General features: G+C 41.6%; 1 protein-coding gene across 1 annotated transcript in view; it reads right to left on the reverse strand.

Moving 5' to 3' along the window:
• The window catches only part of ELL (elongation factor for RNA polymerase II), a 79,213-nt gene that overhangs the window by 24,688 nt on the left and 30,672 nt on the right, over nt 1–23,853 (reverse strand). Inside the window, exons 2-5 of the mRNA XM_034755156.1 lie at nt 18,485–18,532; nt 6,602–6,723; nt 3,536–3,699; nt 149–402 (exon numbers count right to left, since the gene is read on the reverse strand). Of these exons, the coding sequence (XP_034611047.1) occupies nt 149–402; nt 3,536–3,699; nt 6,602–6,723; nt 18,485–18,532 (588 nt within the window). The remainder of the gene's footprint in view (nt 1–148; nt 403–3,535; nt 3,700–6,601; nt 6,724–18,484; nt 18,533–23,853) is intronic.

Here is a 23,853-nt window from a genome sequence, read left to right on the forward strand (position 1 = left end):
AACCTATCCCTTAGTCGATTCTTACCGGGCTCGGCCATTAAAGAAAATTCATCTATGGATCACATTAAAGCTGCAGTTTAAATATGGACTAAGAAAATCTGCCAACATTATGACACCACATGTGTCTTAATGATTTAGGCAAACTAACCTGTTGCAAGAGGCTGTCCAGCAAATCCTTGTCCTGCTGAGAAAGTCCATCCTTTTGCAATCTGAGAATAAGTTCAGGTTTCTTATAAGGCTTTAGTGCCAATAAGTGCACAACTCTATCTTTGAAGGGTCTCTGAGAAATCGCACTATTGCCTCTCTTTATTGCACTAGCGAGGTTGACTGGTGTTGGCCGTTTCCTAGCGGGAACAGCATCGGAAGCTCCTGGTGCAGGCTTACGAAACTGAACCTTTTTACCTAAAATGAGATGAAAATGTAGTGAACTGCAGGAGTCACCTTGCAAAGTCCAGTGTTTTGCCAATGTGCACATGTACATCATAAACTCCACCATGAAGCCCTGACAGACAACAATGGAAGACTCAAATACACACACTCCTGTGCCAATGAAAGTCCGGGACAAACATTCTGCGAAACCTAAGAAGATTTAATCCAAGCGTGTAAAAAGTAACTAAGTCCAAAGCAGCGTCATCACACACGGGGAACATGGCTATTATTGGCTACAAACTTGTCGAACTTCAATTCTCTGCTCACCAGTCCTTCCTTCTTCACAATGTTCTACATCCTCTACTTAGTCCAGCCAGATTTTTCCTGTGAAAAGCAAAGTCCCACAATTGCAATGTATAGCAGCGCTGCAATACAGAGGGATAGGAGCAGAACTGGTCAATGGGAGGCTCCCCCGCTGCTGATCTCAGCTAAACTCTTCTCCAGCAAATGTTTCTGTTTTTAGAACAATAGGAACTTTATGGGTCTGGTTCCACAAGCCCTGCCCCGAGAGCAAATACAAGGACATGAATGGGGTCTAACACTTAGATGACTAGACTAGCATGCATCATAACTACTATCTAATATGACGTTTCTATTTAAGTAATAACTTTCCACCTCTTAATGAGCATTTGTGTACACTTGAGAACTGTAAAATAGTTTTTAACATTCAGTTCAAATCCCCCAGGAAAACTTCCTCAATTCCTTTTTGGGAGTTTTGTTTTTATCTATTTCCTTTTGATTATACCCTCTGGGCTTAAGTTTTTCCAGCTACCACAAAAAGCCTGCATTTTTTTTAAACTAGAAACCATTTTCATGTGACGCAGAGACAAACTGCATCATTTGCTGGAAGATCAGTCACCCCTCCTTCTAAAAAAAAAAAACCTGGGTTGTTTCCATATGGAAAACAAGAGCTTTCTTAATGAAAAGCCAGATTCTATTACTAATCATAAATGTGCCCCCATGACAGAGAATAGTGTCTATAGAAAAGAAAACTAGATAGCCAAAACCAGAGGCAAAAGTCTTCATATTTTGCACAGTTTTACAGAAGCCATTTAAAAAATTAACAGCCATTTTAGTTCAAGCAAACAGAGCGATTTGATCTGGCATAAATGAAATCCAGCTCTTTATTCTTTCAATTTTTGGAGATCTTATTTCAGCATGGCAGTTCTCTCTGCTTAGGAAACAGTGTTTTCAACTGAGTCATCTGAAGATGCTGCTGACTGTGTGCAACGTTTGTTTATTCTACTGAAATGTAGGTTGCATAATTTTTTTAAGTCATCATTTCCTGGGTTCTGCTTACACACATTGATGCAAGTCAATAAAGGCTGTTCCACTGGTGAAGTTGAGTGAAGATAAAAAGGGAGAGAACAGAAGAGTCCACACATGTTGTTAAGCATCCAGAAGTTCAGAGGTCTAACGGGATCTAATTACTAGAAATAGGATAAGAAATGTCACAAGAACAGACTCATCAGGTTTCTAGAGCTTGCTTGTTTTTTGGCCAGGAATCAAACACCAGAAATATGTTTTTTTGTGGCATTTCCATTTACAGCTGGAACCAAGAGGTGGAGAGATACACACAAAATATACCTGATGTTAAAGCAAACCCTTTTTAACCTCAACAAGCATTCTGTTCAAGGGGCAGGCTTATCCAGACTGCTCTAATTTTCACACTTAATGAAGAAACTCTAACTTCTTCATAGCAATCAGGCTGAGCTGCCCGAAATCGCTACATATACATCTCATATAAACATCAATTAAAAATAGATCCGCTTTCCCTCCTCTTAGATCATATAAAGTCAACAAGTCACATACATGCTTGAGGAGCCTGTAAGTCAGATGCAATGTGCACCTTAAAAGATGAGGCTACTCTGAGTATGCATCGTTAACCCTAGGCTGGAGAGCAGGACCCTGGACCCCTCTTCCCTCCCTTTCCTTGAATAAATCTAACTACTGTGCTTCCAGTCTCCTCCTCCTCCCCTTCCCCACCCCCAGACATTTTGACACCAGAGTCTCAGCTGACACAGTAAGCCCCACCTCCACCCCCACCCTTGTGTGGCTTTGTCTTCATTTTATAAAGGGAAAAGTTCTAGTAAGAATTTTAAAATGTAAGTTTTATTATCCTTTCTTTCTGGGAAGCTGTTTGCTCATGAGCCTGACAACTTTATCCCTTTACTCGAATGGTTTTTCAAATATGAAGAGTTAAACAAAATTATTTTCTAGAGGACAGGAAATCAATTAATTTCCTTCCTGATTACTATCTTACTTCTCAGCTTTGAGCACTTGGCTGATAAAACTATGAGTGAAGGTCAATTCTCCATTCTGCAACTCACCGTTCTGTTCATAGACATCCTCTGTGAGGAAACAAGTCATCAGATCACATGAGCTGGGAGAAGAAAAACCAACTGACTCATAAAAACTGAGACTGGGTCTTCTGGGTTGCACTAAAAGTGTTAATGTTTTTGGCAGGGGATAGGGATCTGAGTCCAAAGAAGGCACCTCCCCACTCTAGTTTGGAACCCACTGCTATTTGTCCCCTCTCTCTCTTCCTTCCTAGTAGAGATTCTACCTTTCAGCTTGTAAAGTAGAACAGTTTCTTCCATGGCTGCAATTAACACCACGACCTTAATCCCTTTGTTGGTGAATACTAGTTCAGTCCCCAGGTGACATTTGATGGCTTTCCTTTCAGTGCAGATGCACTCCAGGTACGTAGAATAGGACGGGTGGGTCATGGGTTGTGTACCTGGTCAGTCGGCCAGTACAGAAGCACTTTTTGTGAAGCAGTACAACGATTTGGTCCCGGTAACAGAAATAAACGAAGACTCTCAAAAAGCAAACTACGTAAGGCCAATCCTCAGCTGCCATCTAGGAACAGAATGGTCACTGAGGATCTGACCCCTAGCTCTGCTATGCTCAGCATCTTTACTCTAGAGATGTTACCAGACCCTCATCAGACACTACCAGATACCGTTTAAAAGAAGATTTGTGAAGATGTCAGATTTGGCCAACAAACCACTTACAGTCAAGCCATTAACAGCCCAGACAAACACTAACAGATGCCTCCTAAGTGGGAACCAGGTACAGCTCCAACAATCAAGCTGCTTCTTACCTACATATCTCCCGCCGGGTTTAATAACTATTGCACTTCGGCTGCGCGTTTCCTCCTCAGCTTGTGCCATGCTCTGCCTTGCCTTCTGGTAGGAATCATCAGTAGCACACACCGTGATTTTATCCTGTATGCTTCCAAGACAATCCAGATGGATATTACCATTGCTGTAAAAAAATAAATGATATCATCAGATATTCCTAGGATTAACATACGTTCCGCTGTTGGCCTAGTAAGTGAGCCATGGAGAGACCTGAAGTTACCTGAAAGCAGCTGTGCTCATCATGGCCTTTTGGTAAAGGTCAGTTCCTTATATAACAGGCCATACCAACATTTTTCTATATATGGGGGGGGGGGGGGGAGGGACGACGACTGCTAGCGAGCTAATCAGTTTATTATATCAGATTCCTGCCAGCAAGTTATTACAGAAATAATTACACTCACATGGCTACGCTTAATCTAAACAGCTCAGACTCTTTTACAAATATGAATAAAGCCTAATATCCCTGTAAGACGACATCTTCATTTGCCATGTGGTGAAACTGAGGCTCAGTGGTTAAACTGACCTGCGCAAAGTCACACAGGAAATCTGTAGGAGAGCCAGGAATAGAATCCAGATCTCCCAGCTTCAAGTCCTATGTCTTAACCACTAGACTATCCTTCCTCCACAGTGGATTTCTGCAAAATGGGTTCAAGAGAAAAACTTGCTACTCTCCAGCAGCCACGGAGCAGCAAGCTGTTTCTAAGAGCTGAACCCTGCCAGAACAGTAAAAATGGAAAATTCAGTGCAATGGTCTGTGATGCAAGCACATCAGGACTAGTGGATGCCTGAGCTTTCCAAGCCACTGGAGAATTAGGAGCCTTTTCCTGTGTTCAATATCTTCATTAATGATCTGGAGGATGGCGTGGACTGCACCCTCAGCAAGTTTGCAGATGACACTAAACTGGGAGGAGTGGTAGATATGCTGGAGGGTAGGGACAGGATACAGAGGGACCTAGACAAATTAGAGGATTGGGCCAAAAGAAATCTGATGAGGTTCAACAAGGACAAGTGCAGAGTCCTGCACTTAGGACAGAAGAATCCCATGCACTGTTACAGACTAGGGACCGAGTGGCTAGGCAGCAGTTCTGCAGAAAAGGACCTGGGGGTTACAGTGGATGAGAAGCTGGATATGAGTCAGTGTGCCCTTGTTGCCAAGAAGGCTAAGGGCATTTTGGGCTGTATAAGTAGGGGCATTGCCAGCAGATCGAGGGATGTGACCATTCCCCTCTATTCGACATTGGTAAGGCCTCATCTGGAGTACTGTGTCCAGTTTTGGGCCCCACACTACAAGAAGGATGTGGAAAAATAGGAAAGTGTCCAGCGGAGGGCAACAAAAATGATTAGGGGGCTGAAGCACATGACTTATGAGGAGAGGCTGAGGGAACTGGGATTGTTTAGTCTGCAGAAGAGAAGAATGAGGGGGGATTTGATAGCGGCTTTCAACTACCTGAAGGGGGTTCCAAAGAGGATGGATCTAGACTGTTCTCAGTGGTACCAGATGACAGAACAAGGAGTAATGGTCTCAAGTTGCAGTGGGGGAGGTTTAGGTTGGATATTAGGAAACACTTTTTCACTAAACCTTCCTTAGAGGTTTTTAAGGTCAGGCTTGACAAAGCCCTGGCTGGGATGATTTAGTTGGGAATTGGTCCAGCTTTGAGCAGGGGGTTGGACTAGATGACCTCCTGAGGTCCCTTCCAACCCTGATATTGTATGATTCTATGTTCGTCCCCTATCACTGGGGAAGTATCAGTAAAGTCACTGTAGCTTTCTAAGGATAAGAAAGGTAGGAAATTACAGGCATGGAAAAGGATTGTAGCCCAGATACTTAAGCCCTCCCGCAAAGCATTAACCTAAGAGACTTTCCAAGGATCTCACTGACGGACTCATTAACCCCTCACTTAGTCCCCAACCATGTTTTTCAGAGGCTCTGTGCACTGTAATGCAAAGGTTTTCTCCTTCACAGTGCATCCTCCCCAGCCCAATTCTCACTGAAGGCAGAGCTCTCCCTGAGCCAGACTACAAGGCAGGGGAAGTGGCGGGAGGGGGGGGGGGGGGGGGGGGGGAGGGGAGAGGAAGCACATGCTGTTAATCACCTCTAATAAGAGATTTTATACAGTGCATAGCTTTTGTCTGCCCCAAGTGAGGCTGAAGTTGCAATACAGGCTTGGCCGGGGAGGCTGGGATTTTCAAAAGCACTCAGTACTTCACTAGCTCTGCTGCCACTGAGGTCAATGGTTTTTTCCATTGACTTGGGCACTTTTGAAACTCCACTTGAAAGCTTTAGAGGAACACTCTAAACATAAACGAGCACTATCTACCCCTGGAGCAAAACTGTGGTAGCTGTAAGGTTTGGGGTTTGTATTGAATGTAGAGAAAGGATTACTAACACCGTCTCTTTTGTAGTGCGGATTGGGCTGTAATGATTATTTTAGGCTATGTCACAGTCTCCAAAACTACTGACTGACATCAGACACGAACAGGAATCACTAGCCTTGCCTAAAAATCTCCCTGCCCTGCTACCATTTAGCTCCACTGATGATAGGGAGGCAGGATACTTCGTGTGCACAGGCTGGCCACCAGCATTTTAGTCACCAAGTTTTCTAGACCAGATGCTCTAAGTGGGGCTAGTCAGTGTGCAGGTTAAAATATTAGTGGCCAGTCTACGTTAGCACCTCCACCATTGCTAGAGCTGAAATTTTAAGAAAAAAGTTTAACAGGCACAGAAGAAGCCTGTAAAAGAACAAAAAAATGGAATGTGAAGGAGGACAGGGGTAGTCTTTGCAAGTATCTGCAAAAAAATCCAGAAAGTGGCTGGGACAGGTAGTCATTTGTCTGTGCATGACCCCTCGGCACACACTAGGTCCCACAAAGGAAAAGCCTCCTAGGAGAAAAAACAAAACAAAAACAAAAAAAACCCCAAACCTTACTTTAAAGGCACATTTACATTTCACTTCTATTCATAGCATAAGTAAAAAACCCTCATTCCAAGCAACAAGATTTTTCTTCCTTTTTGACGGACCACTCACCTGGATACATACTGCTGTATACAGTCAAAACTCCCCTGGGGGCTGTCCCTGCCAATATTTGAAAGATAAAACATGAAAGTTCGCACTTCCGTTTGGCAATCGGGCCTGGGAATAGTGATGTGCTGTTTGGAAAGAGAAAAAAAAGTGGATCATTGGGAAGTCTGCTCTACCACAAACACCAGACATTCAGAAGGTCACTCAGCGCTGTATTTCTCTTCAGTCACTTTCAGCACTTAACAAAAGTAACGTTTGTGAATTACGGCACAGAACACAGGAATGATGGCAAGCAAAAGGAGCAGTAGTAGGGGAGTTTCATATAGTTAATGAACATTAACAGTTGCTTCTGTCTTCCCTTCTCCATCCCAACCCCAAGTCATTTTCTAGTTTTATTTTCTCCAATGATACAGTACCAGAAAATGGCAATCTGGCCTTAGTCACAGAAAGGTAAGACGTATGTAAGATTTAGAAATCGCAATAGAATGAGGGAGAAAAGCATTATGAACTTTTAAGGCAGTAGTTAGCTTTTTAAATTCTGGTTTACCACAGCAAGAGGGAATCCAAACCATCTGGGGAAGGTTTCTGAAGAGGTATACTTCCTGTGGATTTTATCCTGCCAGCGGGTTCACCCTAGGGCTGTAGATTCTAGACTTGCCTGCAAAGCTATGTCAGTCGGGATGTGATTTTTTGCCAACACAGCTATGCTGGTAAAAACCCTAGTACAAGTGCAGTTAGATGGGTACGGAAGAGCTTATGGCAGTAAGTTATACTACTGTAGACACTTTGATATCAGTGTAACAACATCTACACAAGGAGGATTTTGCCAGTTTAACTAAACTGTTATCGTTAAACCAGCAAAAACCTCCTAGCATAGACTAGCCTTTGATAGATATTTTTTGGAGGTAGGAAGACTTAGCAGTAATGCACCACTTAAATCTAGATCAAAGGCTAGACAAAGCCATTTGAAATAGTTCTGCCAGATTCCGGAAAGATAAGCTGGAAAAATTGGCTGTGGTTTCAGAGCTCTTAGTAGTGAGAGGAGGTGCTCCTCTTGTCCCCCCAAAATTTCCTACAGTTATCAGCAGTTGTGCTGTTCCACCTGTGTGAGCCCTACTGTGGGCAAAGCTGTTTTTAACACCATGTCACTGAGACTTCTCAGAGCAGGTCCAGATAAGGTGGTAAGAATGCTGGTGAATACCAGTGCTCTGTCTAAACCAGTGCCATCGATGTAGCTAGCACTGCAGGAGATGCACTGGTACTGCACCACAGGTGGGAACTTTCAGGGATTTTTTTCAGTGTGCTAGTGTAGATAAGGCTCAAATGTGCTCCTGCATGTAAAGCAACAGGCAGTTCCTTGAAATCCACTTATCTACCCCAAGCTCTAACGTATCTGGCTGCAGGCTCAAGATTCACCAGCCCAAGCTTTTCTTCTCTAGTCTTGTGCTCTGCCAACTCCAGGCATTCAAAGATCACGAGTCAGACCCCCACACACCCAGAAAAATGAAGATTGTCATGAGGTTTTTTTTAAGCCAAAAATTTGGGATTCTTCTTATTTGCTTTCTAGTTTTGGAGCTTAGAGAGCATTAGGGTTACATTTTCAAAGTTGCTATGGAACCATAAGGACTAGAAGCATTTTTTTTTTTTAAACTAAATGAAACCTGAGATTCTCACAATCACTTGATTCCAGGAGCTAGTGATTTAATAAGATACCAGGTACTGTGATACTCACAGTAAAGTTGCAAGAGCCAGTGTAGCCAGTTTTTGCAACACACGGTACAGCTACAAGAACACAGCACCTGGTCCCAAAGATCTCCCAAGGGGTGCCCTCGTCACGCCAAGTAGCATGTAGTGCTCAAAGTGGAAGATAGGGAGGTGGGAGCCACAGAGTAGAATAAAAGTTGCCACACACACACAGGCTTGAAGAAAGAAAAACAGGACAGAGGCAGAAAATGAGCAAAGAGGAAATGGGCCAAAAAAATATAATAATAAAAAAGAGCTGAATCTGTATGAAGGCATGGGTGGGGAGTGACAGCTATCTGACAATCACAAGAGGCGGGAGGAAGTCTCCCCAGAAGACACTGACAAACACCGCTCTAGGAAGTTGGTCCACCCTCATTCACTCATCCTCAAAATCATGGTTGCTCTTGTCAGTGTTGAATTCAAATCAGTGTAGGCTGGGTTATTTAAAATTAGTGATCTGGCACTAAACAGTGCAACACAAGCCACTAGAAATCATGATTATTATCTCTTGATAGATTATAATTTCCTAATCAGGATTTCAGGCTCACATTGGAGCGTGACCCTGCTATTATATGAATCAAACATTAAGTGTGCTCTGCAGAGAACCCTACAGACGACACTGGCATCAGCCTAACTTGTACCATTTTCTCATGGATAACGAATTCCCTGAGTCCTACTGCACTAGTTTTTCAACTGAAAGAGCTGCTTGTCTCTTTTCCATGCATGTTCTGTGCTCAGCAGGGATTAGGGCCTTCCACAATATAAATGGTTGATAATTAAGATGGTTGCCAGCAGAGGGTGCAGAATGAATGTCCGTTGTAATCTATTTTCAGTGGTACCATACACTATTTAAAGTTTGACTGTCTATAAAGGCTTGTCTACACAGAGTTAGTACAAAGGCTAGCCAGAGTGTGAACTGACAGTACACCAACTTGCCACGTGAACACTGGGGGACTTGCTGGAGCAGTGTTCATATGGTGAGTTAGTCCATGGCCAGCTGGTGCAATGTGCCTGTACACCCTGGCTTCCTGTGCACTAATTCACCTTGCAGACAAGCCCTAAGTGAATTACTAGTTGTATCTTGTATCACCAGACATGCATATATTTCACATCCATGTCTACCACGTCCAGCAAAGCCATGGGTCCAACTGGTAGCCATCTGCTGAATAATATAAACTCCACTTAGTAGGATCTATATGGCTTTCTGGGTGCTCAGAGGCACTTAGTTTTGGCCTCCACGTACTGTAACAGAGTGCTCTAACAGCCTAGGAACACAATGCTTATTATGTCTTACTACTGTTCTGGCAAGAAATGCTTCAGGGAGCAGGGCTTGGCCAGATGAGCGCCCCTAGAGCTCCTCCCCTACACAAGTATAATTTCTACATTGACAAAGCCCGCCTGCCCCTAGTTCCTAGAAGTGGTTTTCCTCATTTCCAGAAGAGCAGGTAAACATCAAAGGTCACTTCACACAGTTTGCAAATGTGAAACATGACCAAGTTATCCAATCCAGGAATTCACTACTTTAATGTAAATTCACTGGACTTGATTGGGTAGAATTCCAGCTACCAGTGCTCTACCAAGATATAAAACCAACTCTTCCCCTAAAGTAAGTGCAATGGGCTGAGTGCTGGGAACTTCTCGGCTATCAAACACATAATGGGTGACCAGGGGTTTCAACCCATCAGTTTCCTCATCTGTAAAATGGGTATAATTCTGGCCTCTGACAAGTGAGATGAGGGGAGGTTTGAAGATTTAAAATGTTAAGTGTCCTCTATTAATTTTTTTTTTTTTTACACAGTTAATGTTCCCTTTTATGCCACTAGGTACACCAGCATGCATCAAACATAGACAAGATGATCTAGTGGGCCTTTTCTCTCTCTATCAATGTAGAACTGTTCCTTATAGTACATTTTCAAGTGTTTTGTCCAATACTAAGAAGAAACCAGATCAGAAATTAATGAGCTACTACAAATTTGACACTTGGCTATAACTAGACAATGATTGCTACTAAAGTCTCAAACCTAGCACTTCTGTAGAATTTCTCTAATAGTTACAAAGCCAGCGTCCTCCAGGGACACAATTGAGACTGAGGTGACCAAGACCCGCAATTAACATTTACGTTAAAATTTGCTTGTTTCAGTACTGAAAAGTAGATTTAATGCAAATTGACAGTTATCTAGGAATTATTTTTAGCTGAAGCAGCAGGTCCTCCAGCCACCTAATCCACATAAATAGTCTTCAAAAGAGCCCCAATGCTGGTGTTCAGTAATCACTCTACCATGTAACCACTGGTATTTAAAAATAGCCCATTTACAGATGTGACTTTTGTTCTCTATTACAAGAAATCATTGGAAACAAAACGCTACACAGATGAATGCAAGTTTCACTTAGAACATTACTGCCAATGCAAGTCCGTGCCAAGAAGTGGAAAAAAATGGCACGTTTCCAATTAAGTTGTTAGTCTCACATTTTGGGTTTTTAAAAATACCTTGTGAAAATATTAAGATAAAGCTGCACAAAGGTATCATAAGGAAACTTCAGATTTTAAAATTAATTTTAACTAGTTTAACTGTTTCTCTCCTTGCTCTCTTTCCATTCATCACCTGCAAATCTGACCCAACACTAACCCCACCCCCCACTCAGTACATCCTTTTACTGAAATAGAAACCATCTTTAGCAACTCTTGTACATTTCACAATAATTTGCACTGCAAGAACTGCCACCCTTGAGAACGCTATGATGTTGAAGCTTTTGACTTCCAATTTAGAACTGTCTCACGGAAAGAGTGAAAAGCGAATATTTTATGAAATATTAACAATAAAGTAAATCATGTTGATGATGAAAAATATTTACACAAATGTAACAAACTAAGTTCCTTCAACATCAGCCTCTTGAGGGGGCTTAATGAGGACCATAACAAGGCAGCTTATTTCAGCGATGGATCCAGAACCTTTGTGTACCTGCTTTAAGGCAGAGTAACACTTCAGCAATGAAGACCTATTTTTATTACAGACATTCTGAGAAGGCCGAAAGTTATAAAAACATTACATGGTAACACTGAGAACGTAGTTAACAAAACCATGGCTCATTTGAAGATACACATTTCACAAGAGCAAGGATAATTTCCAACATGTGATTAAGACGACCTGTCAAAGCTTTCAGGACCCAAATGTAATCTACCTGAGACAGTGGTCATATTTGGAAGATCTTTCCTCCTGATCACAAATTAATAATTGAAAGTGGTCAGTCACATTTTGAGCCAACAGCCGACAGCCTCCCTTTCAGCTTTGCACTCCCTAGACAATGAAGAACACTGCCATGCCTCGCTCTTAACCTCAACTTTTTATGCCTCCCAACCTTAATATCATTTTAATTATGGAATAATAATCAAGACGAAAGGTGTTTCCAGGGGATGAATGGACAGCTGAGAGACAGTGGTCTGAGGTACTTTCTGCAAACATTACATGCTAATGAAAGAACGTGGACATATGGCTTATTTTAAAATGGGTAATGAAGACTAAAATGGCATGGAGAGCATGTCTAGAGAATTAATGCCAATGTAAAGGAAGATGCATTTGTCTTAAAATGTTTCTCACCCTCTCATTCCCCCTGCTCCCTCCCATCCCCACCAAAAGATTTCTACATAATTTGCAGCATTTTCTTCTCTGCAGGATGGAGGCATACAGGGAAAAAATGCCTCAGCCTTTAAAAACATGTGCTGCTGGAAACTGCATCTTTAAATGATAGTCTCTCTTTGAAATATGTCCCAGATACAGAACTTGTGACCCTTAAAAGTTATGATATAAAAATCATCTCCATAGCAACATACATTCTGAGGTAACATACAACGACAGCAAACAGGGGGACTGGGGGGGGGGCGCAAGAGGATAAAGGAAGAATGCGGGGAAGAAATAAGTTTGTTCCAAAAATAATAGACCAAAAAAAGTATTCATGTGATCATTTGGATGTGAGGACTTGTTAATTACTGATCTTAGCTCTTCTTTGTTCCGCTTGAATTAGAGAATTTACCAGAAATTGTTTAAAGCTAAACTACTAATTCCTTAAAGTGAGGCTCTATCCCAACGTATATGAATACTACATTTAAAAGCAGATGGTTACATAACTGCCAGCTTCTTGTCCTACCCAGCAAAGACAAGAAAAAAAGACAAAGCTCCTTCTATCTGCCCCCATTGAGCTAGTTCTCATCTCCCTTCAAAGCTCTACCTTTGGCCTTTACTTGGCAGTGCAATTAATTACACAGTTGACAACAAGGCAATCAGAGGTCAACTCTGGGCTACGAACAGCCTCTTTCCACCCACAATGCCTCAGTGCAGCTCAAACTGTGCAGGTCTCTGTTTCACTCATTAAATGGCCATGTTAGAGGTAATCACACTGCTTAATTCCCTTTTCATTCAACATAGGTGAATGACAGCTGTTGCCATTAAAAATGATTCTGTGAAGCTTTAAATTAGTGGCCAAAAAATTCAATAAGGAGAAAAAAATTAGTATACTTTAATCTGTTCTAATTATCAATATTTTTTTAAAGTATGTTTTATTTAAATTAGGCCAAAAACGCACTAGCTTTAAGAATGCTGGCCCCCAGTGATATTGGTAACTCTGCAATATCAACTTCACTAAATAAAGGGACGCGAGAGGGAGGACAGGGGCTGTATTTTGAAGTTGTTCAGATGAATTTTCCCACTGTTAAATTACATCCTTGGAGGAGGAAGATAATGTAAACAGCTAGAAAGGGAAACTTCTTCTAACTCTTATTATAAAGCTCTACAGTGAAAATCATATTTAGATCCTTAAAAGATGACCTGCCAAGGGGGAAGTTTGTGCACCTTGCTGGCTTCTTCATTGAAGGCAGGGCGGGCGGCACTGCTGAAGTAAGGCTGCCCAACACATCCCATTATAAGGCCTTGTTTTCAATTGCTTACAATTGCCGATCTTTAACTTTTGGGGCATGAATTTTCCATGCTGAGTGTCTGCCTCACATGGAATTTTTCAAAAAAATTCCATGATCTATAAAGAAAGCCTGAAAGTGGCGCCTTCTCTACATGCCTCCAGCACCCAAAACCAAGAAGGGGCTTGGTTATTTATTTTATTATTATATATTATTATTATATTATTATATAAGTTATTCAAACTTACTTTTGTTTGAAACCTTACCAAAGCTATTGTATCTTGCTTTCCCTGTTTTGTTGGTGGGCTGGAGAGCTAATGGGATTGCGAAACTACAAGGCACTGAAAGGAGAGCACCTACGCAGGGAAGGGATTACTAGAGTTTGTTAACACCTATTTAATGCTACATTTGGAAGATTTTCTTCGCAACCACATAAGGGCTAGAAGTGTAATATTTACAAAATGACAGCATAGATTCTGCTGCACACTTCTTTGGTGAGGGGTGGATTCTGCAGCAAATTCCATGGCTGCAGAATCACAAAAGAAACAGGGAGCTGAGCACAGCGTTTGAATTAAACTCTCATTTCAGCTGCAATCCTGTGTGATGGCGAGTCAGAAGGTAAAACTTTGCTTCCAAGAAACAGACTCTGTAATTTTGCTCTACTTCATTTTCCAAGACAGGGAAACAGAGACACAAGATCCCTGCTTATAAGCTAAGATCTCTCTTGGAAACTGCCCCGGATATCCCCAAATTTGAGTATAAATCTGTTCCACCTCTACTAGGAATGTAGTAATTGCCATTCGGGAACAGACCAGTGGTCACATGGTAGAGTATTCCATCAACAAAGGGGAGTCCCACATACTTCAGAAGAAGCTGTAAGAAACTTTTCAGACAGCTACGGGATAGCTCGCCCCAGGGAAAGTTTCCTGCTGACCCCCAATAATTAAAGCTTGACTGATGCTCTGACACATGAGGGTTTATATCCCTTCCTTTTTTTAATTATTATTAGCAGCCATAAGAACTCTAAATATTTATTCTTCTTACCAATAATCCTTTTTTGAATCCTGATAAGCTCTTGGACGGTGATATCCTGTGGAAATGAGCCTCACAGGTTAGTTATGTTGTGTGGAAGTATTTATTGGTTTTGAATTTGACACTTAATTTCACTGAAGGTCCCCTTGGTCTTGTATTAGAGAGAGGTACCTTACAGTATCTCTGGTTCTTCAAGAGGTGGTAGTCAGTATGGATTCCACTGCAGGTGCTTATACAAAGGCATAATGGGGGGAGCCACAACCTTCCCTCACTTCCCCTATAATTCGAAGCCAATGTTGTTGAGGACTTTGAAAAGTGGGGATAGAGGGCGAGTTGTGGGATCCACACTGACAACAACATCTCGAAGAACCACGGTCATTGTAGGGTAAGTGCCCATTCTTTCTTCAAGTACATGTCCATGTGGATACCACTGCAGGTGACTGGCAAGCACAACTGCTCAGTACATGGGACTCTCCTAAGCAGAAGAGGCACCTGCTGTGTTCCTCTTTCAGTGGAATGAGCCCGTCACAAGATAGGTAGTGCTTGAAGCCCACAGGTTTCAAATCCGCCATGTTGAGAAGGCCTGCATCCGTGTCTGGCTGAACATTCACTCCAGATGGACTGATACTGTTACAGCAGTGGCATGTCAGACTCAGAAGAGTTCTGGACATTGTTATGAAGTGTTTAAATAAATGTAGCCAAAGCTAAGAACCAGCAAGTTGGACACTCACTAGGTTCCATCTTGCTGCCACAAGTAGTAAAAGGGAATGGAGGGAAGGTCTTGGCCTCCCCACCTTTTATGCCCGGATACAGGAGTACAAGGGGACATAAGGTGCATGCATGGCCTGGACGGACAGTTACTTAAAAAATCCAATCGCACATGCATGTGGCACATGCACACTTACAATAGGGTCCACATCAACTTAAACCAGAGAACAGCGCTCCTGATTTCCTGTCTCTATACCATTTATTTTGTGTATTTTTAAAATGTGTTCTCTTATCTCCTCTAGAGGAAGTAGTCCCCAGTTTTTTCAATTTGCATAGGACAGCAATTTTCCATGCCACCAATTCATTCCTGTTGCCCATTTCCCTACCCCCCTCTAAATCAGCTACATCTTTTTTTCAGATCGAGTGATCAGGACTGAACATTCCATGTGAGGCCAAACTATTTTTAGGAGGCATTATAGCATTGTGTGTGTTGTTCTCACACCTATTCCCTATGCATGTTAACATTTTGTTTGCTTTGACTTCTGCTGCATGTTGAACAAAGGTCTTTATTGAGCGGACCACAATAATGCCCCACTTTTCCTGCGTGCATCCAGTTAAATACATCTAGAAGGTGTGTGAGTTCTAAATATTCTCTCCAACATGTATTTCACATTTATCAACACTGAATTTATTTGAATTTTTATGAAAAGACCTGTCATTTCCACTACACAACCAATCCCTATCAGTTCACTGAGTGGTCAGGAGAGACTGGTCTCGCTGTATATTCAGCCACACTGGAGAGGTAAATCATGTCATCACAACAACATGAGGTTTAAGACTACTACAAGTTGACAGCCAGAGAATTCCATCGCAATCCAGCATCCCAAAGACTCCCTCGGGTTAGAGATCAGCATCCCATTGGGATGAGCTGGCAGCAGCAGGGAAGGCTTCCAGAACCCGCTGGCCAACGCTGCAGCCAACGATTCAGTGTGAAATTTAAAATGAAAATGCCTTGGACGTAGGTACAAACCCTATTACAAAATCCAGGAAGAGATCTGTATACTTTTGGGGCTCATGAAAGTTAAGGTTAAACAGGGTTGTGAAGGAGCCAAACATACATTTGACAAAGTTCTCATCTTAACAAGGGAAAGCAGCTTTAACAGGCAAATTATATCTGAGGGCATAAAGTGGGCCCTTTAAACAAAGGGATAAGAAATTGCCTTTACATAAGCCATTTAAAAATCTGACTTCAAATTTACAGTCCCATTCTGTGCCAACCACAACACTCTCCTTTGGGCTACATATTATACTCATATTTGTTTTCTTTTCCAAATACTTTCAGCACAATGCTACTGAGCTGTTATGTGTGCACCTGGGGGAAAAAACTGCACGTTTTGCCGGCTATATATAAACTTTCGTTCAATTAAATGCTGGGACTGCATTTCAACCTAAACTACCTTCTTTGATAGAAACTTGGTTACAAAAATAAGTGTTCAAACCAGAGTATTTAGAACCATCTTGGTAATCACTGATTAAATAGGCACTGTTGATTCTGTAGCCATTGTTGTTTCTGTAACTAATTCTATTTAGAGAAGAAATTGTTCAAAACAGCTTTTGCCCACAACTTGGGCTCCATGTGTTCATTATCTTTATTTAGGGCCAAATTCTCTCACACCGATGTAAACTCAGAATGACAATTTACTTCAACTCATCAATTACATTGAAAGCTGCACATATTCAGCACTCTAAGGCCATTTTTTATGTAGGTTACTAAATATGAATTTAGGAGCTCAAGTTCAGGTACTTAGGTCAAAATTTTCAAAACCAAGTTTTAAAACAGGGACCATATTCAGTGTTCAGTTACAACTGTGCAAACACACAAACAAGACAATGGGATCACACAAAGCTGAACCTGGTTTGTAGAAAGAACAGAACTTGTTTCAGACTCCAGGGTAAGTCTGCGCTACTAGTGATTAGGAATAAAAGTCATCCTGGAAATGGACCAAACTTGATCTGGAGTTAAGATCTAGTGGGAATATCTATCTGGCAATTACAAACAGCTGACTTGGGCTCCCAGGACTCGGGCTAAGGGCTGTTTAAGTGCAGTGTAGACATTTGACCTCGGGCTGGAGCCCAGGCTCTAGGATCCTGCGAGGCGGGAGGATCCTAGAGCCTAGGTTTCAGCCCAAGCCCAAATGTCCACACAACAATTAAATAGCCCCTTAGCCCAAGTGAGCTGGCGTCTAACTGCAGCAGAAACATACCCAGTAAGGGAACGTACAGTGCCATTCAGAGTAGAATTGTCCTTTAAAGGAAATCATTTAAACAAAATCAAGAAGGGTATATAGTATTAAGGCAGCTAGTCAATTCTTAGCTCGCTTTCCTATGCCTAAGCATGTCAACACATGATAATTAAAATGAGTCAATTCTAAGACTCATGTAATGCTTCAATACAAAGAGTGCGTCAAGAACTGAGCAGCAGAATTGAGGAAGAATTATTTTTCTTTTTTCTAGTTCAGAGTCCCAATGTTAAAAATAACACCTTTTGTATTTAAAGATCTACAAGTGACAGCTTTAAAATGTATCAAAGTGTGGAGTTACTTTTAGTTGAGATCATGGAAATTTAGCCCCTCCATTGTCAGTAACTAAATAAGACAGTTTCATGCTTCCATAAACATCTGATGAATTTAGCAAAAGGAAGAGAAGTGATAAAGGAACCAAGGCTCCTGAACAGAACTTTGGGCTGTGCTCAACATAGGAGCTGCACAGTTGCTTGGGACTGACTTTATGTCAAGCCAAATATCACAGCGCACTAATAATTCAGTCTACCAGCATTATTCTGATTCACACCTCAAAATGTAGCATCAGAACTGCCAGGTTGGGTGAGGTGTTTCCCCAGGGCATAGGCAAGGCTTCCATGAATTGCTACACTTATCACACATAGTAGTATCACTTGTATTTTGATTTCCTCATTCTTCTTGGCAGCAAGGCTTTTTTTAATGTGCCCCACCATGGCTATCAGTGATAAACAATGGTGAGAAACTGTAAGGAAAGGCAGTCTGTGTAGAAACACCCAATGCTCTCACTTGGACAACGCTGTGTGCACAACTCAGTGCTTTAAAAAAAACAAACAACCCCCCCCCCGCCATCACCCAGTAAGGTAGACTTTGATACATGCATAAGAACAGCCATACTGGGTCAGACCAGTGGTCCATCTTGCCCAGTATCCAGTCTTCTGGCAGCAACCAGAACAGGGAAATTTTCAGTGATCTATCCCGTTGTCCAGTCCCAGCTTCAGGCAGTTGGAGGCTGAAGGACTCCAGGAACATGGGAGTTAGCCAGGATGGTCCGGGATGCAATAGTCATTGATGGACCTATTCTCCATGAATTTACCTAATTCATTTTTGAACCCAGGACAGATCTCACATAGGTTAACGTCAAAGCAGTTGGAATTCACACCCATGGGACAGCCTTCCAGCCAGACCCATACACAAACTTACCCCTTGGTTTCCTTGAAATTGGATTGTTGGTCTCAATGCAACAGAGTCCTACAAAACAAGGAAAAAACAGTTTCAGTTCTAACATGCATTACCAAAAATATTCAAGTAATTTAGTTTGCATTAACAAGGATGCTACAATATACATCTTTTGAAGGAAGAGGTACAGTGAACTAACCACAAAGTATTGCTACTGATCTTTTAAGTTGAAAATTTAATAGGGATTTGTCCCTAAAATAATAAGAAATGCCATACTGAATTAGACAGTCTATTATGCCATCAGTAGTGTTCAATACCAAACGGTAATACCTTGCACTTACAGTCTTTCATACATGCTTCAGAGGAAGGCAAAAACCTATAATGCTCCTGGCACCTTTGAAATGCCACATATTGAATTCCTTCCTGATCCCTGTAATCATTAACTTACACCGTGAAACATTATATTTGAGGCACGTACAGACACATTGGTTGTATATTTGCAATGCTTAAGTAGTTTGTAAGCCTACATTCTTAGTAGAGGATTAAGGGAAAAATCTGTTACAGCACTCAAATCTAGAATTTTAGGTAAATTATCATTCCACCTAACTCTTCAAGGTACTTAGCTGTCAGGTTCCTGTTAATATCATCTTACCAATGAGGTTGTGATGCTTACAAACAAACAAACAAACAATTTTTCCTGTGACACTAATGTGCTTTCATTTCAGGAAGTTGCACTATTGTTTGTTCAATCACGACCCTATAAAAAGTTCCTTACAATAGACATTAAATTCAATAATTAAGTTTTATTTAGATTATGGATGCACTGTAATCAAAAAAAAAAAAAAAAAACAAAAAAAAAAAACACACAAATATATGGTTTGCATTCCCTGATACTTTAACCTTTGATGGCACTGGAGGCTAAAGAAAAATCAGTTTGAAGTCATTACTTAAAAGATACTAAGATTGAAAAAAAAAATTAATGTATATAACTACGAATTGGTTTGGAAAGCTTGTGTAATCTGTGTAGGTTCTTTTCACTTCCTAAACCCCAAAACATTTCAGTGCATTTTAATGCAATATATACTTGCCAATAGCCCAGCAATCATGCTCTACTGATAGGGTAGCAAGCATGTCTGATTAATGAACACATTTCGGTGGGGAGACTGATTTCAGTATCAGCCTTCCCAAGTGATGAAAAGCAAGTACACTTCTATCCCGATAAAACACAAATTCGGATATAACGCGGTAAAGCAGTGCTCCGGGGGGCGGGGGCAAGGCTGGCAGATCAAAGCAAGTTCGATATAATGCAGTTTCACCTATAATGTGGTAAGATTTTTTGGCTCCTGAGGACAGCATTATATCGAGGTAGAGGTGTAGTTACATATACCCTGACTATGGCCATTTCAAAGGAATGAATTCCATTAGGATTTCTCTCTGAATTGCTTTAACTTGTCTGATGTGATTAGGTGCACGCAATAGGGGAACGCTTTCTGTGCTACTTCCATGTATCTGGGACATCCCAACATTTCACAGACTTCAATGATTAATTGCCCCAGAAATATGCATACATAAGAGGGTGTGCCTCGCTGTGAAAGAGTCTATGGCTTCCGAGTCTAGTAAGCAAAGTTTCCCTATTGAATTCCATAAGGTATCTTTCCAACTGACATCAAATTATTGTGACTTAGCAAAGAAAACCTCTGATCTAGAAAAAAGGTCTATAGATAGACAAACAAGCTTAGAGCAAGATGAAACCCACTGGGTGTTTCACTGCACATCCATTATGATTTAAGTCATTAACAACTTCCAACAATGTAACCAAGTCAGGTACCCACTATCACTAAAGAAAAACAGTGGCCTTGAAGTCTGGAAAGCACTCACTTTCTGCATTGTACTGAATACTCTGCAGACATAATATACCTTCATAGTGAAATGATAAATGTCTTTCATGCACTTCATACAGGGTTCACTAAATTCTTTAAGTACCACGACACTGCATACCACAGCACACTGTTCATAGACAGACTGGCCAGCTCTTGTTCCTGGTGTCAGCATGTACTGTACAGTGTATGTCCATAAATCCATATGACTGTAATTAAGGAGACATTGAATTTGAAGGCATTTTAAAGAACACTCACTGCATTGCATAAGAACATTGCATTTTTGTATCTAATTATAGATTTAAAATCTGCACTTAAATCTGGAAAATTACTTAAAAAGCAAATCACATGAAGTCCAGACGTATTGTATGCAAATCATGACAAATTTATAAAATAAGTTCGGTGATTACAAATGTACCTATCCAAAAAGCAACATTCGCTTTCACACCACTGCAGAAGTAAAAGATGATTTATGAAAGATCCCAGGGGAAGGAGTCTCATGAATTAGGTGACAAGCTTTAGCTTTATTTTACACTGTACTTTCCCCTATCCTCGAAAGTTTATCTACTGTTCTTCCCTTCCTATACCCAGAGGTTGGCGATTTCTTTGATCGCTTCGTTGGTGATGAAGTCTTTCCATCCAATGGCCAGGATCTTTCATAGGCACTTATTTTTGAAGGAGTCTAGTTTTGGTCCAACGCTTTGGTAGATCTCCAGCTCTCGCAGTCGTATGTTAGCACTGAGATTATGTTTGAATTGAAAATGCTCAGTTTTGTTCTGACATCTTTGATTTCTCAGTTTTTTTCTAGTATCTCTGATTTCCAGATGTTGAGTTACGCAACTGCTGTGGATGCCTTTCCTGTCTAAATGTTGCTTCCTTCTTAAGGTCTCCATTGGTTAGTATGATGCTGCCCAGGAACTGTTCTACTTTACTTTTGTTTTTGCTCTTCTACTGTGATGATGATGATGCTTGACATCTACGTTTTGAGGATGTTTGTTTTGGTGCACCTAATTTTGAGCCATGTTTGGCCTACTGTTTTTGCCATGTTATCTGTCTTGGAAGCTTTAGGGCAGTGACGCTCTGTAGTTCAACCTCATTGGCAAAGTCTAGACCTTCTAGGCATTTGCAATCTACTCACATTGCTAACATCCTTCTTCATTACCAAGTCTATGGCAATGCCAAACAGTAGACATAACACACTACATAGTGTTATTTGCTCTATTTCATTATTGTTTCAGATGCCTCAAAATAGGAGCTACAGGCAATGATAAATGGATTGAAAGTTTATCAAGGTTTCACTCTTTCCACAAAGACTATTAGCTACTTCCCACCGCAGTAGACCTTGATCCATAAGACAGGTGTCTCCAAGCCACATTCTGCATTACAATAACAGTGAGGTAGCTATTTTGTGCTCTCTCTAATAAGATCACCATTAAACCAAAGCTGTACTAAATTATGGTTATGGTCCTTTCTATAGTAGTACAGTTCTTCTTAAGAGTGAGGGCCAAGAAGTCAGACACTGGAGAGTTTGTACGCAGTGTAGTTGGAGCCATGTCGGTCCCAGGATACTAGAGAGACCAGGTGGTTGGGGCCAATAAAAGATATTACCTCACCCACTTTGTCCCTAATTGGAGGTCTTATAAGTTTAGGGACTAAATCATCTACTAAAGACTTAGACATAAGCACAGATTTCTCACACCATCTAGGATCTGAGCTAGGGAGCAGATTGTCTCAAGTGTAATTTTATTTTTGAAAGATGTCCAAGAAGCCCTACTAAGCATTTACCTAGAATGAGAAATAAGATACATTTTTCTTAATTCATCCATTCCACTCAGGAAATATGATCCTTCCCACCAAGGCTCACGGGTGTCACCTCTCTCCCAGTTCCCCACAGTTAACACAAGTTATTAGCCAACATTAGACTAAAATGAAGCAGGGTTGTACTCTGAGAAGGTGTACAGAATTTTAAGAAAGAGTTGAAGACTTGATCAAGCTATTCAGAATTATGAATAACCCACAGCTCCAACTTCAAATTTGATCCATGCTCTATTTCACAACCTCCAAAATCAGTGATAATCCTGCCACTCTGATAATCTCCAAATTTCACTTATTTAAACAGTGAACTTTACACCCCATCACTCCCTTGTTCCCCAGGAGACACAGCCTGTCTCTCCGTTTCCAATTTGTTAACTGCTACTCTCACTGCTCCTGTGCCACACCTCAGTTATCAGTGATGTACAGTAGTAAGTTTTCAAATACAAAAGCTCTAGACTAGAGGTTTCAAACTGCTAGTCTGCAGGCCAGATTCAGTTTCTGCAGAACATAAGCATTCATTTTTTTGATGTTTCTAGGCATTATGGTTGCACAGAAAACCTTTCAAATGTCATTCAAAGTAGGAGTCTCAGTACAAAAGAGCTCTGGGGTGTGAACTGTCATCAAAAAGAGAAATGTACTTATCTTATAGTAACTGGAGGTTCTTTGAGATGTGTGGTCACTATCTGTATGCCACTGTGGGTACACATGTGCTCAACGTGCCCAGAGCTGGAGAATTTTGAAAGCGGTATCCGTTGGTCCACACTTGTGCCCTGGCTCACCTCAGGCCTCTGACCAAGGAGATAAATGGCAGATCAGACCGACTGCCTCTCCAGTTCTTTCTCCACCATGAATCAGAGAAGATCTGACACAGAGGGGAAGGAGGGCGGACAGTGGAATAGATGGATTAGACAACAAATCTCGAAGAACCTCCAGTTACAATGCTGCTACCAAGGGTGCCACTGGAAGAAAATCACAACCCGAAGATGGAATGGGAGACAAACTCCTTCCAAAGGACGGCTCCCTGGTGGAATAACCACCTCTCTCAAAAGGGAGGGACCCAAAGGAGTGGGAGACTCCAGGTCTGGAAGAGCGAAGATGACCTCAGGAGTGTAGGTCTCTGTTCTTCCCAGCATGAGAAGAGTCCTGTCTGCCTGAACCGCAGGAGCTGCAATAGAGACAATCTGTGTTTTTAGCAGCTGTGGCAAAGATAGAACTGCGGATGATCAGTGTTCTCAATCAATCAATCTTCGTTGGTGCCAGCGGATCCCAGGTTTGTGCTTGGGAAGTACCACAGGCACAGGCATCAAAAGATTGTGATCCAGTGTCAATGGAACACTAGACTGTGGGCTTTCGTATCGTGCCTCAGACTTAGGACATCCTAAATTCTCTTGAGCTGAGCTAGGGCTTGTTTAGGCAGGGCTGGATCAGACCTGCTCGAAGTGGATTTGGAGGAAGACTTAGCCTCATGCGTATGAGAATGCTCCCTGCTCTCCCAACAAGACCCGGGCCAAGAGTAGACTCCGCTCCGGATTTGGACCTTGTGGCAGGAGGCACTGTCTTTGCTGAGTCAGGCAAATGTACAGGGGAGTGCCCGAGTCTGGGTCCAATTGCTGCCTCATGGCCTTTTTCATTAGGTGCTTCCCAGCCATAGCTAAGAAACGAACTAGCCCTTACTCTTACAGGGAGAGAGTGGAAAACATG

Source organism: Trachemys scripta, chromosome 22 (genome assembly GCF_013100865.1).
Source record: "Trachemys scripta elegans isolate TJP31775 chromosome 22, CAS_Tse_1.0, whole genome shotgun sequence".
In the NCBI taxonomy this organism is placed as follows: Eukaryota; Metazoa; Chordata; order Testudines; family Emydidae; genus Trachemys; species Trachemys scripta.